General features: G+C 35.2%; 2 protein-coding genes across 2 annotated transcripts; one reads left to right on the plus strand and one right to left on the minus strand.

Annotated features, from left to right (window-relative positions):
• Window positions 1-938: 938 nt before the first annotated feature.
• Window positions 939-2,913, plus strand: LOC131843502 (uncharacterized). The gene is made up of 5 exons (XM_059192169.1): window positions 939-955; window positions 1,023-1,132; window positions 1,454-1,583; window positions 2,021-2,111; window positions 2,406-2,913. Exon 5 carries the CDS (start codon window positions 2,409-2,411, stop codon window positions 2,637-2,639), a length of 231 nt encoding a protein of 76 aa, XP_059048152.1. The 5' UTR covers window positions 939-955; window positions 1,023-1,132; window positions 1,454-1,583; window positions 2,021-2,111; window positions 2,406-2,408; the 3' UTR covers window positions 2,640-2,913.
• A 382-nt stretch (window positions 2,914-3,295) lies between these two features.
• LOC131843432 (putative phosphoenolpyruvate synthase) lies at window positions 3,296-14,228 on the minus strand. The gene is made up of 23 exons (XM_059192075.1): window positions 14,114-14,228; window positions 12,374-12,631; window positions 11,669-11,837; window positions 11,449-11,559; window positions 11,102-11,341; window positions 10,839-10,966; window positions 10,328-10,489; window positions 9,947-10,125; window positions 9,686-9,834; window positions 8,738-8,868; window positions 8,329-8,470; window positions 8,098-8,245; window positions 7,541-7,807; window positions 7,089-7,220; window positions 6,799-6,948; window positions 6,413-6,577; window positions 5,953-6,169; window positions 5,035-5,276; window positions 4,768-4,919; window positions 4,352-4,579; window positions 4,073-4,262; window positions 3,600-3,717; window positions 3,296-3,447 (listed from the first exon to the last, which is right to left on the minus strand). The coding sequence occupies exons 1-23, from the start codon at window positions 14,226-14,228 to the stop codon at window positions 3,296-3,298; spliced, it is 3,945 nt and encodes a 1,314-aa protein (XP_059048058.1).
• Window positions 14,229-15,191: the final 963 nt, after the last annotated feature.

Consider the following 15,191-nt stretch of genomic DNA (forward strand, 5'->3'; position numbering starts at 1 on the left):
TATATAATTAATTACGTTAGTTACGTTTATTAGGGTCTTAGTCATATAATTAGGTGGTATATAAATAGGTACATAATGTTCCTTTACAGTGCACGCTGAAGAAAATTGGACTACTTTCCAAAGAAGAGTAGCCACTGAAGCACTGCAGTGGCACCAGTATAATACGTTTAGTCGACAACTTACTGTACGTCTTGCTTTGCGATACAGGGACAAACAGGTATAGCCATTACATAAAGCCGAATTTAGTCCATAGCATAGAAGTTGTAAAAAATATTGATAGTATTTTGAATAACCGAATAAGAAGATATAAAATTATTCGGCTTCAATGATCTAGCGATTTAGCACACCTGATGCTACGTGTTATGGCTATAAGACAATTGATATAAATACTCTGACAAATATTAACAGACTAACACAATCATACTCATAAATACAAATGTTTGTATTTTGCGAGAAATTAAATCTGCGACCACCGAAGCGAAAATTCGAAAAATACGAAACTTGAACTTTTAAGTAAAAGCATAAACAACTAAAATACACATTTTTTAAAATGTGTGACGTCAAAGGGAGTATCACACATGTGACCAGCTACGACATGAACGGGGAAAGTGTAAAAAAATAATTCATGTGGCGCACTTTATTGACATCTGCTAATAATATGATATACACATATAGCTGTCTTACGTTTAAATGTCCATACAGATCATTTCCCCAACACGAGCGACAGTTAAAACTGAGATCTACATAGAATGCCAGAAGGAGATGTTGGAAATAATTGACATGTTCAATAAATGGACGCACTGGCTCACTGTTGTGGTAACTTCATTCCTTCAACTATATATGTACATACGTCACATTTTTTAAATACCTAATTGTAATGTTAACCTTTGTTGTTATAGCTAAATGAAACCGATTCTTTACAAATTTCGGGATCAGACATTTCTCTAAACGAATAGTAAGTTTTCTATATTACTATGTGTCTTTCTATATATAAATATGTATAAATTATAATATATTTTTAGCTATTGGAACTATTTCAAGAGTAAAGTGATAAAGTATTCTGATGATTGGAACAAATATAATGTGCATTTAAAAGCGTGTTGGGAACATAAATACAAAAATATTATAACAGGTATCTTTTTTACTAAATATATATTACGTACACTATAATACATTTTTATTATTTATTTATTTTTTATAAATATCCATCTAGGAGACTGAAGCGATAATGTGTCTGACGAGTGAGAGGCACTGAGGGTTTTAATAGAGATAAAATAAAATGCGACTAATATAACCGCGATATATAATAGAATGTAACAAAAAGAATATGACAGAAAAAATATGATTATAAAATTCAAAAATAGTATAAAAACCTATCAAGGAGTTTACTTTACGAATATTTTTAAAATAAAAAAAATATTGACACTGACTAAAGTAATCATTACAATAACAGACTGGCTACCAGCTTGGTCAAAGCCGGGCCCGGTGTGGGTTGTGAGCGCTTGCGGCGCGGTGCCTAGTGGAGCTGTGGCAGCCGGCGTCTTCGAAGGAGAGATCACATGGGTGGCTCGCACCACGCACAAGTTAGTTTTTTTTTATTTTATTGATAATAATAATCCTGGATAATTTACATAACACCATCTAGTCCCAAGTTAAGCAGAACTTGTTTAAGCGGTGCACTAAACCATTTTAGCTAAATTGGAATGGTAATCATAATCACGGCACACCTGACGGTCTGTGGTACCTTTATTCATAAACTACCCTGTATACGTTGATATTTCGGAGGACTAAGATGTCGAGTATTGACATCCTGTAAATCCTGTAAATCTGCTTCTTAGTCAACTAACGTGTATTATTTGCAGGTATAAATGGCAAAAAGTTGATTTGTACCTATTTTAAATGTCCATGGCTTTGTTAATCTAAGAACATGTTTTATAATGAGTATCGCTACGTTTCTATGTACCCCATGACCATTTCTATGACAGTGTTGATGTCAAATGTTGTTTTGATTAACGATCAGATGCAACGTGTTGCCAGCCGCACTGCACCCCTCCAAACATTGCTGTTTAGTGTACGCTGATGGAGCTGTGCACCATTACACTAAGTATCAAGTGAGTATAATTTTATTTATAATCCACTACCTGAACCGCGCAACTTCGCCTGTGGCACATTTTTCCAGTGTCCTAAAATGGATTGTTAATTAATTAATTTATGGTGTTACTTGCGACAAAAACTGAAAGGTTTGATTTAAATACATACCAAAAACGGCGTTAAATACATACCATTTTAACTTTAACATTTAACAAACTCGGCTCTATTACACCCTCGCCCTCGGCTCGGCCTGAAATTCCACCTCTTGTGTTATAACTATCATAACTCACATATACCGTTACCACATGCGTGAGGTGATGTGCAACGCGCACGTGCGGTGGGTGGCGTGGCGGGCGGGAGAAGCAGGTGCGCGTGCAGTGCGCGTGGCGGCGGGCGTGCACGTGGGCCGCGTGCTCTACCGCCACTCGCACCTGCTCGGCGCCGTGCTCGCGCCCCACTACCGCTGCCACGTCGTCATCTTCGGCCGACCCTTCGCCTTCAGCTGCTACGAGCTGCTCGTGCTCACCGCGCTCGACGACCCCTTGTGACGGTCACGTCTTTTGGACTTAGCCGGGATATTACTTTATATATGCAAATGGTTACAATGTGTGTCGCGATATTTGGTCTTTGTATTTGTAGATGTATGTCCAAACTTCGATGTAATATTATACGTTTTAAAATTTTATTTAAAGCTCGTATATTATAGACATCATTGTTCTAAATTCTAATTATGGAATATGTTACGGTATCATCCCATATCTCATTTGAGACATTCAGTTTTGTTAGTAATATATTTATTATTTAATTTAACACATTTTATTATTTTTGGTGACCTATTCATTTTTTGTATTACTTATGTTTAATAAAAATGCAGTGTTTTTAATTTAAACAAGATATTTTTTTTATTCTATTAACAAATTATGCATTTAATCGCCTATTAAAACTAAATAATTTTAATACAGTCTTTCAATGTCCTTATTAAAATGAAAAATGATAAATTATGATATAACAATATCATAATTTTGAAAATAATCATCCATATAGCTCATAACCACTTAATAAATATATATATTTCACCAGAATAAAAATTACATTATGACGTGAATTAAAGATCTCTTTAATTACTCGAATTGAATTTCTCATACATTTTATATATACCTACAGACATGTAATTGATTGATTGATAGTAGAAACATTTAGGTCCTCAACTCTCGACAGGTTGCTCCGACATTTGTACTTTTTCGATCAGACCCTTTGTACCAGAGAGTCTTACAATATCTCCCGTTTTGAAAATGTCCGTAGCATCCATAGCGCCCACAATACAAGGCAGGCCGTACTCCCGAGCTATGACAGCGCCTATGTAAGAAAAAAATATGATTATTATTAACTCAATATTATAATCTCAAATCCTTCCCCCTAAACTACCCAATGACACATTCAATGTCAACTGTTGGTGTACAATTTAGAAATTAAAGTACGTATGTAAATAGAATTTAAAATGTACCGACCATGTGATATGAGCCCGCCTAACTCCGTGACGATCCCCGTGAGGAGCGGGAAGTACGGCGACCAGCCGATGTCTGTGGCGTGCGTTATCAGCACATCGCCTTGCTGCAACTGGTGGACCTGCAAATAGAAACGAATTGTTCCTGAATTCTAAGGAAGGAAGAAAGGCAGGAGAATAATATAAGAAATAGAATAGTCTGCTTAGTTATCTCTATCTAAGTAATTCTGTTGCCAGAAATTTCCAGTTTTAATGGAGTTATATGTTATGGCTATGGCATGGCTTTTCAGCCATATGGTAGGGGGATTACAGGTACGGAGGCATGACACTTTCCTCCTTAGTCATGGCAACGTATAGGAGGTAACAACATGACAACGTATAGATATTTTGTGAAAAACGATGGTACTGTCTGTCAGGCAAACAAGGTAGTATGCTTTGCTTTATATTAAGAAAACAGAAAATAAATATTATTCTAACCTCTGAAAGATCCTTAACAACGCAAGCTCTGGCTATCACCTCTCCACCGAAAACCGATGTAGCTTCCAACTTGACGTCTCCAGCAGTAACTGAGGGTTCCCTTGCCGGCAGAGGGTGCACCCAGCCCGTATTGATTTCGGCAAATTTTAGTTTACACCATTTAGGATAGTATTGTTGTCGTTGCATCGCCCTGTAATTTATTATCACATATAATTATTATTACGAAAGGTATGTAAGTAGTAAATGTAATCTAAATGTGCTCTCAAAGTTTTGACTTACTTCCTTAATAATGCTGGATCCCTATTAGTTATATAGTTAACCAACTCCTGTGCTTGGAAGAAGAACACGAGATCATGGTGCGGCAAGTACCAGAGGCGCACCATCTGCTTGCCGAGTTCAATGGCCGCCAGGCGCAACTTGTGGATGCCCAAAATTAGATTCGCCTTTGTAGCTTCTCTGTGACGCACTGTCCGGCGACATAGTGGAAGCACCCATGACAATACTTTCCTACAAGTTATATCAATATTTATACCTAAATAAGTTACATTGTTTGTTCATACGCCCTAAGAAAGATTTTTATGAGTTAGTTTATGAAATGTACCTATTAGATGTTAACACGATCAATAAATTTTTTTCGACTAGCTGAATTGCTAACAAATATTTTCATTATTTAGATAACAGTCAAATCAAATTACCTGGTTCTTGCCTTTTTTGGAGTAGTCAGTGAAGCGATAACTTCAGCATCAGATTTCTTTTCTTGATTGTCCTTTTCCGTTACTTTCATATTTTGAAGTATCGTCATGAGCTCTTCGGGAACTAAAACCCATGGTTTCGTCACCATATCGAACTGTAATAATTTCAAATTTATTTCTTAAAATTGTTATGTATAAGTGATGAGACAATTCATGTTCGATTTCATAAAACATTGGGTTTTTAAAGTAATGGTTCTACTATTTACTTACCTCCATAATTGCTCTATGACCATGCACTTTCAAAAATTCTAGTACTTCCAAATGTACATTTGGCAAGTTAGTCATAAGCCAACGTATTGCTTCTTTTGGATCAAGTGCTTTAAATTGGTCAAGTTTCCCTGAGTGTTCTAGTTGTCGCGCCAATTTAGCTAGACCTAAAGGCACTTCTGCGGAAAGTACATCCCCCGAACTGAGCAATTTGCTTATTTCAGTACAGTGTTCTGCTGTAAAATCTGTACAAAAAGAGATAACTTTGTGTTAGAAAAAATATAATATTATAAGTTTGCATGTCATAAAAGACAATTTAATAATAAAAAAATATTTCTTTAATCAAATTATGTATTTAATGCAGACAATATTCAAATTCAAATTCAAATTCAAAAAATCATTTATTCATGTAGGATATTTTAGCCGCTTATGAACGTCAAGTTTTTACATTGAGAAGAACTGGCAAGAAACTCAATTAAATTACTTTTTTTTTAAATCCAGTTTATTTACAATGCATAGGTATTTATATAGGTGTCTACGTCTAACATTAAATGAAAATCCCGAACATGAAAACTATTGCCATCCACGCTCGTCATTCAACTAATCGTTTAGTGAGTAATAGGCCTTGCTCAGTAAATATGATGAAACAGATGTTTTGAATTTATTTAAGGGTAATTCCAATATATCCTTTGGTATCTTATTGTAAAATTTTATACCTATTCCCATAAAAGACCTATTGACTTTTTCTAAACGATACTTGGGGACAGCAAGTTTGTCTTTACATCTAGTATTAATATTATGAATATTGCTGTTTTTTGGAAATAAGTCAAGATTTTTATGAACATATAGGATATTTGAATATATAAATTGATTGATTCGCCATAATCTCAGCCTTTACTAAGGGCTGAAATAAATACTTACCTGATGCGCCTTCTAATAATACAGACATGGCAATGAATTGACTGGAAGTACTAGCAGTACTAGTGACAGTATGATTCCAAGAAAGACGACTCATTATATCTTGTTGGTTTAGTAGGATCTTGAACATTTGCAGCGGGTCATTACTATCCATTTGTATATTCATTGCACTAGCAAGTTTAATGTTATCTTCCATTTTGCGCTTTGAAGTAAATAGACACTAAAATCAACAAAATAAAATACATATTTAAGTTGTCGCGTATACTAAAATATGTACGTCATATTGCTCTCAGAATAAAACATAAGATCGAAAGAAGACTCTCATACCTACCGAAATATTTATCGTGTCCATGAATAGAAGTTTAGCAAGTCAGCCCTTATGGTAGACACTAAAAATGTAAGTCACATTAAGAACAATTTCTGTTCCAGTTGAACATTAGAAAGAAAGTTACAATTATCTTACCTTTAATAGTGTTTTAATAATTTGAACGGTGTAAGTCCAGTCAGGGGTCCTACGACGTAGAGCTGTATCGACAATGTTCTGGTCGGCCACCTTTCTTCCATGAACGGCCATCTCACTCATACGTATATTTATATTAATTTTTTTAGGCATATTGCGGTATGTTGTCTGTTGAATGAATATGAATGATTATTTCCACAAAATTATTAATTTTGGTTAATATGTAGTTTAGTGAATTGCACTTTGAAATAAATGGACTTACTTCTTCTGCTCGGGACTTACTAAGTTCCAATTTAAAAATAGTAACGTAATAAAAAGGAAATCAGAAGTATAAATCCTGTGGATTGTTGACACAGTTCTCGTTGTAATAATTTGAAAAAAATACTTACATTGTACAGTGCTAATCCGGTTCTGTTGTGAGTGAATACAACACCATCTTCAAATGGCTCCATATTAGTACTGATTATGTCCGTCATACCCGAAATCAAAGGACGCATCACAAGGTCGACGGTCAATGGAGTCAAAGGTTTTGGTAACACCTGTGGGTGTAAGAACTCAAAAGTATTATTACGAGTATATATATATATATATATACATTTTAATATTTACCTCCTGATTAAACAGGTAGTCAACTACGTTGATGGCTACAATAAATGTTTGATAATAATATTCTACACACCTCACCAGTGTTAGCGAAGGTGGTAAGATCCTCGTCAGACAAGATAGGTGTGTCTAGTTCGTGCAGAAGTTCCTCCTCCGTCCAGCGCTCCAGGGACGTGATGGGACGCGCTTGTAATAGATACATACCGTTCTGTGGATAATTAAACACGTTTTTATTAATATTTATTTCATTTCTTCCAAGCAATACAAACTGAGATAGGTACTGTAGGTCCGTTAAACTATAGCTTCGGTAGGGGTCCTAGGGCCCTGTGTCTATGGGTAGAAATGATTCATCTAATTTAATTTCTTATATTTTACCTTAAACAATGGTTTGACAGTCCTACATACTTTAAGTTTTATATAATCGTTTCATTCCACCACAAATCCAAATCAACGAATGCTTAGTGGGATTTCAAGGAGTTTCACAATAAAGTTTGCTTTAATTATATTACATGTAGAAGCGATCCATACCTTAGTAATAGCCCACTCGATATCCCTTCCTGCTCCCCATAGCTCCTCTTGAGCCACGCCAAGCTGAGCCAACTTTAGAGCTTCTATTTCAGATAAACAAGGAATTGCTCGCTCTGCCTCTGGTACATCCTCAGTGGTGACTCCATCGCTAGCTGTCGTTACTCGTTGAGTTTTCGATCCCAATTCGATTTTTATGATACTAAGAGGATTTCCCTCGCTGCGCTTCACTATTATAGTATCAGGTTCTACGGAACCAGATACTACAGTCTGAAAAAATATCGGAAAGTTTCGTAAACATCATATTATCTAAGGAAGCGATTTTTCTCGTAATTACGAACAACCGTTATGTAGCGTTATTTTATAATTTGAAAAACGTTTCAAAAATTCCCACTTAATTTTTGCTAACCATGTACATATCCTCTAAAAGATATCTTATTAATCCAACATCAAATCTAATTGCATTGAATGAAATGAATAATTGCATTAAGTTGTTATTACGAAAAAAGTCCCTAAAATAATTTTCCTTAAGCAATATTAATGGAAAAATATCTACATACTTCACCAAGACCGTAGTTGGCAGTGATGAGGAGCCGCGAGGCGTCGCCCCGATCGGGGTGTCGCGTGAACATGACGCCGGCCGCGTGCGGTTCCACCAGCGCCTGCACCACCACGCCACCGCCGCACGCGCACGGCTGCCCGTTCTGTCTGTAACACGCACCAAATCAGCAGCTAGTACGTACCACTAACGGTCGACGTTATCAACGACGGTAGTACCATGCGAGTAGTACCTGCGGTAGTAGGCGCTGGTGAACGCGAACATAGAGGCCCAGCACTTCTGCACGGCGCGCAGTACGTGCTCGTCACTCGTGCAGCCCAGTATCGTTTCGTTCTGCCCGGCCGCTGAGAGCGTCTCGCTATCCTCGCCCACCGCTTGCAAAAAATTAAATTGACTATTGAAAATATTGGTATATATCTTTTAGGTTTACCTGATATTGATTACAATTATTAATTTTGCAGTTGAATTTTACACCTGTTTTTTTGTAATATTTTATGAGTATAATTTATTACACATTATCTATGATTGAAATCATTGTAGAACCAATCATCAGTCCATACAAAGTGTGCATATAGTATTTGATTTACAAAGATTCTGACATTTGTCTACATATTCTCAATCTTGTTAGTAATACAAAATACCTGAAGATCTGACCGCAAACCGTTGTTCCAAATTTTGTTTTGTAGTAGATTTTCTTAACTCTTGTAAATGGGCGAGTATTTCATTTCTTACGTCCTCTGTTATTTCTGTGTTAATGAATAATTCTGTTGTCCTGAAACATATAATTTTATTTAAGAACTATTACAAGACAATGCGTAGCAAGCAATGACTCCTTTTAATGAAAAAATGACAACATTTTATATTTGTGTATTTTAATTACATCAATTATCTAATTCCCCACAAATTAGTTATACTTTACTTGGGGCTAGACGGCGCTGTGTGAAGTCTGAAAAAAACATGGAATAGCCAATTTATTAGTAATGAAATTGTTTGAGAGTTGTAATCCGTGTGGACAACTGTACTGGAAAAGTGGCCGCAATATATGCGGCTAGCACGGCTAGTATAGTATATGCCGTTAAGTATTTGAATACCTATAAGCAACAGTTGCTTCTGATATTCCGACATCTAATGTATGTCAGCTTATAACTCTTGCAATAATAGTTTAGAAAATCATTTAATCAAATAAACTTACATTGAAGCACTTTTGAATAGTTATTATATTTTTTAATCTACCGCTCATTTGGAAAGCTGTCTTATCACAAGAAGAACGAGCAAGAAACTTGCGTGTTGATCTTTTAAATAATTTTACTAATTTCATACATTTTTAAGTTTAAGTGTGTAAATACAAACCACCAATTAGCACTAATTCAATTAAATACTCAAATAGAAAAAATATTGAATATATAACCAACTGGTTAAAAAATTAATAAGAGGAAATCAGTCATAGTGATTAGAGCAGACCAGTCCCTACAAGCAGCACCCATTCACGAGTATAACGGATGAGCTAGCCATCACTGCGCTCGACCATATTTTAGGAAGCCCAATAATATAATAATTTAAATTACACTATTTGTTAAAAGCCAACGTACTTTATGCATTTGTCTTTGAAATTAGCTTCATCATAGTTTTCATTAGCAGCCTCTATCTCACGGATAGCTGCCAATAATTCGGGATTAGCATCCAGATGTTTCTCCAACGCTCGTATAGTCAGGCAAAATCCTGGCGGAACTTTATAGCCCTGTAATATAACAGCAGTAGAATTAAATACAGTAGTAGAATTAAATCTTAAGAATAGAAACCGCTGATAAGGATTCTTCCTTATCAGCGGTATTCAGCGGTAGAAAACCCACCTCAATATCTTGCACGGAAGCAAGAAGAGCTAAAGAGGCGCCCTTACCCCCTACATAATCAGGACAGGCCGCGGCGCGGGCTTCGAATGGCAAGCAGTAGCCCACCGAGCCCACATCATTCTCACTGAGCCACTTTAGGGTACGCGGTGGGGACAAACTCGCTGTTGGGTCTGATATTTCTGTAGACATTAAGTTTATTTTAGAAAAAAGTAGACATATTATATGTCAGACTTAAAGTAAGCCGTTTTGAATTATCCTTTTTATTTTTGCCACTCATCGGGTCTTAAAATGAACTATCACACCACTAATATTTGTCTTTATTGATCTTACAAATGGCATTAGGTATTTAGTAGTCATGAATTTTGCCATGTAAAAAAATACCTGCAGGCTCATAGCCAAGTTCCAGGATGCCAGAGCCAGATGACTCATCGATGCTGACAGCCAAAGTACGATATTCCAACTCTTGCTGGTAAGGGATGCCACTAAGCAGTTTACCGCCATCAGAATTAATGCGCAGTACCATACTAAATTCTCGACTTTTTGCTGTAAATCAAAGAAAAACAAAAAATTAAAAAGCTTAAGAGGAGATCGAATCAATTTATATATCTAGCGAACTTTACACAAAGTAGAGTTAGAATACAAAATCTATATATCTATTTGATACGCCCTTATTGTCTCTGCCTTACTTCCAATGGGTTCGATTCCCCGCACTGTACAAACATCTGTATTCATGAATATGATTGTTTCTATCAGTCTAAGGGTTTTCTATGTATATTATATTAATTGTCTAGTACCCATAACATAAAATCTGTTTATATATTATTATTATTACAAATTTCTAATTATGTAATAGTACATACTAAGTTAATGATTAAAATAAAATATAACTTACTTCTCAGATTTATTGTGTATACCTTCGGAATACCGTCGACAGTTTCACTGAAGTTTTGTAGTACGAAATCTGTGTCAATAATATTCTCCACCTTGTAGCTAGGATATCTAACATGTCCTGATATACATCTACAAAACATACGTAGAAGGAATTATTTTGTAATGGAATTAGAGATGATTAACGAGCATATAAATTATTAATCTAGTCTAACGTAATTTCACACTTTTTTAAAATATCTATTATGAAATTAACTCAGTACATACTGCGTCAAGATGTTTCTATATGAAAGTCCACGAAGATGCACCAAGGTACCGTCTTTAGACGACGCTGTAACGGTAACAGATCGCCTTCGACCTTCATAACCATTGGGTGCCCAACTTCTTTCTCTAAATCCTCGCAGACGTAGATATTCATCCTTCTGCATGACACCTTGCTGATCGAATGATTGGAAGCGACCTTGAACAACACCACATTGCATCCAACCACCCTCCCCCCATGTGCCTCTATACAAACGACAATAAAAAATGAGCTCAATTAATGTTATTATTCATGACAATTTTGGATGGGTATTTTGTTTTTAAATAAGGGCATATAGAATTTGGAGACGTACAGTAAAAAAGGCCATTTGCTGTCTCGCCACTGCTCCATAGCCAAGGCTTGGGCCGCGAGTTCTGGGCTCCAATCCTCAGGATGCCGTACCACCTTTGTGCCAGACGTCCAACTAAAACAAACAAGTTTTTATAGTGTGTTATTTTATAGTGCTCACTACTATAATTGTAATAATAAGCTTAACAACTATAAGAAAGGAACCTTATAGCAAAGAACCTTACATAAATTTAAAGTCAACATGTTGTGTACTGCCATCATCAACTGAAGTCAAGAGTCCGTTGAATAAAATTCTTAATCGTATTTCCGGTTCTAAGACCTGGATTTTCAGTCCACCTGCACTCCATGCGTTCTCAACATTGTCCCATAAGCATGTAATTGTATCAGGATGTCCTGGAACATTATACATACATCTGTAAAATTTTCAGACAATCATATTACCGTCGAATAATGCATTACATCTCATAGAACAAATGAATAATTATGTAATATGGAATGAGGTAGATTAAATGAAATTATCATTAGGTAATAATAGGCCCTCGTAACTGCCAATTTGATAAAGTAAATATCAAAAGCATCTAGCCTTTTCATTCTTTTAAGAGATGGAAAGAAAACACTTTTCCGAGGAACTACATAGTATATTATAGATATTACGTATGAGTGAAAATAGAAATACCTAAATCTGTATGTAGATATTTTGACATTTGTCGTAAACATGAGTACAATCATGTTTAGGGAAAAAGATCAAACAGACTCAATTATGTTAACGTTCTCCAAATGACAATATTGTAACCATATATCATGTAATTCCATAACAAATGCAGTCATAAATTATATAAATCCTGCTGTTTTCTTATCACGGTTTACATCAACAAAGTATGGAATTAAACGTAATTTAATTTGTAAATTATTATTAAAAAGACACTTACTTGGCAATCTATAACTGGATCCATCTGATAACTTGACGTATAATGTGACTTCTGCAATAGGTTGCCTGCCGCACAACTTTCGTATACCGAGAAGTACAGTAGCCCCGTCCGCGCTGGTGGCGCGTACGTCCACGGAGTCCCAGCCCTCGTACAGATCAGTACGAGGTAACTCATTTATATGTACTGACACACTTTGAGATTTCCAATGGCCTATTGCATAGAACCGTGATAGCCAACGTTTAAGTGGGTAATTCCAACCTAAAAAATAAATAGATAAAAATTGACTCATACTCGATCTAGTGGTGTATTAACCCTACTTAGATTACAGAGGTGGTGAGTTCAAATCATTAAAAAATTATGTGTAATGAACAGTGATGTCAAAGGCGAATATTATGTCACACCAAAAGAGCGTATCTAGTGGAAGGTGAGGTATAATGATCCCCTTAAGGGTTTGTAACTGCATACTTATTTTTCATGATATGTATGTAGTTTTTTTGTATTAGAGATTTTTGTTAAAGTTTAGTAAAGGATCATTTTATACACACCTATGTATAAAATGACCCAGGGATCATTTTACATAAGTTACTAAATAGCTGTAAAATAAATCACTAAACAGCTTTATTTTAATCATATGAATTGTTCATAACAATTTAAGTATGTAAGAAAGTTACACAAAACTTTTGCAGTCTTCATGTTTCATTAGAGATGTTTTTAGTCATTATCAATGTCAAAATGCAATACAAATATCAACTCTTCATTAAAAAAATAATAATTTCCTATCAAGAATTTAGAAATAGACCTATGTATTTCTAAGTTCCTGATAAGAAATCTGATCTGAAAGCCTTAATTCTTTTTTCACAGTATCAAATTGATTACTTGAAAGGAAAATATCGCGAGTAAAGTCGCCTTCATCGTCACTATCTATTCCAGCACAAGCTTCCCCATGTCCCCATTGAAGACACACAAAGCACCTAATACACTCGTTTTGCGTATATAAATTCTCGGCATGAGCTGTAAAAACAACAATAGTATTTGTTGAGGAAAAATGATTCCAGGGATTATTTTAAACACATGAAAGGCATCATTTCACCCCAAACATTAAATTCCAAGATATCGATCAAAATATTAACCTTCAAGTACCGGGTGCAGTGATCGAACATGCTTAAACATTAGTTAATTGCTATTAATACCCGCAAATAAAACTACATTTCTATAAACACGGACATGTAAAAAGTCGCATTTTTTATTATTTTATAATAAGATCGCGCCAAACAGTCTCACCGCTATGATATTTGGATAGGTAACTGGCAGGGGTGTTGGTAACATATTTTATGCGAATTTGGATGGATGGCATTAATTGTGTCTGATTTACAGCGGGGGATCATTTAACCTCCAGGGATCGTATTACCTCACCTTCCCCTATGTAAATATTGCTTACGAAAATTAAAGAAATAATTAAACAAATTTCATATTTCTAGCGCCTATATTTTATAAATGGAAAATAATTCGTCGTATTGTTAGCGATTTACTATATGAAGTCGAATTCCACTCGGTCCTCTGGACCTACAAGGGGAAACTATCCTGATAAATTCCTTTGTGTTGAATTCGTCTCTATGGGCTAACAGACGATTTTAATTGTCATCTTAACATCTTTGACCAGTGTTCCGTCAGCGTAGACCAAGCATGCACGCGGGTACAACATTTCATATTCAAGCATTAAAAAAAAAGACTAGTACTAACCTGGTTGTGAGTAATGTCCTTTATGTTTCGTCTGACGTTTGCAAAAAAAAATTAAATACATAACCAACACCGACGTCATCAACCCAGCCTGCAGCAATATATCGTATAGTTCCATACTTCATAAATACACTATAATTTATGTAAATTATTTTTGTACACTTCAACTATTTATTATATGGATATCGGTAAATTGCTGGTGAACTGTACAGCACCCGGAATATGAATAACAGATGTACAATACTAAAATCATGATCAGTAAAATTGGATTAACATTATAACTGGCTTTGTAATATGTATGTAACTGATAAAGGATCGTAAAATATAATACATGCTTGGGCTTGAGGCGAACTGACATGAAGGAAGGTTCCGTAGGTATATGTATAAAATCTAAGTAGATTTTTATTATATGCATAAGTATGCATATAATAAAAATATTCATGTCACTGTCTGTACATGGAAAAAATATTTTAGAGATGTATTTTTGAGGGACAAAATCAATTTAATGAATGCAAAACAAATGGTAGAATGTTTTTCTGTGCGTATTTGATCTCATTTTCAGTAATGTAATGTATGTAGTAAGCTCCACTTAAAGAGTTATAGAAATAAGAGACTTACATTAAGATAATTCTTTCATTCAGTTTGCCTCATAGAACGTATACCAACTTATACAATTCCAAATCCTATATCATCCTAAAAATAGGTATTATGTTTAAGCCTAGGTGCGTGTATAACCAAAAACCAAAAATTTATACGTGAAAGTAATACTTTTTATATTTTACTCCTACATTAAATTATAACAGGTTCTAGAGTGCTAGCTGCCATTAAAAATAAAGTATTATAGTTTGCAGCAAACTTCAATATTGGCCAATAGGAGTAATGTTTTGTATGCTGTTTTGCAATTTGAAATTCAGACCAACTGTCCACTACTAGTAAATATCATTAATAACAAATCTATTTTTATCTAGGTATAAATCACCAATTGGGGGTAGTGACCGTGCATATATTTTTTTAATCCTGACTTATGTACATTAAATTCTTCAGGACAAATAAAACTGCATATCTACATAGGTTTACATGC

Source organism: Achroia grisella, unplaced genomic scaffold (assembly GCF_030625045.1).
Source record: "Achroia grisella isolate CSIRO2021 unplaced genomic scaffold, CSIRO_AGI_Agris_v1 utg308, whole genome shotgun sequence".
Classification (NCBI taxonomy): Eukaryota; Metazoa; Arthropoda; class Insecta; order Lepidoptera; family Pyralidae; genus Achroia; species Achroia grisella.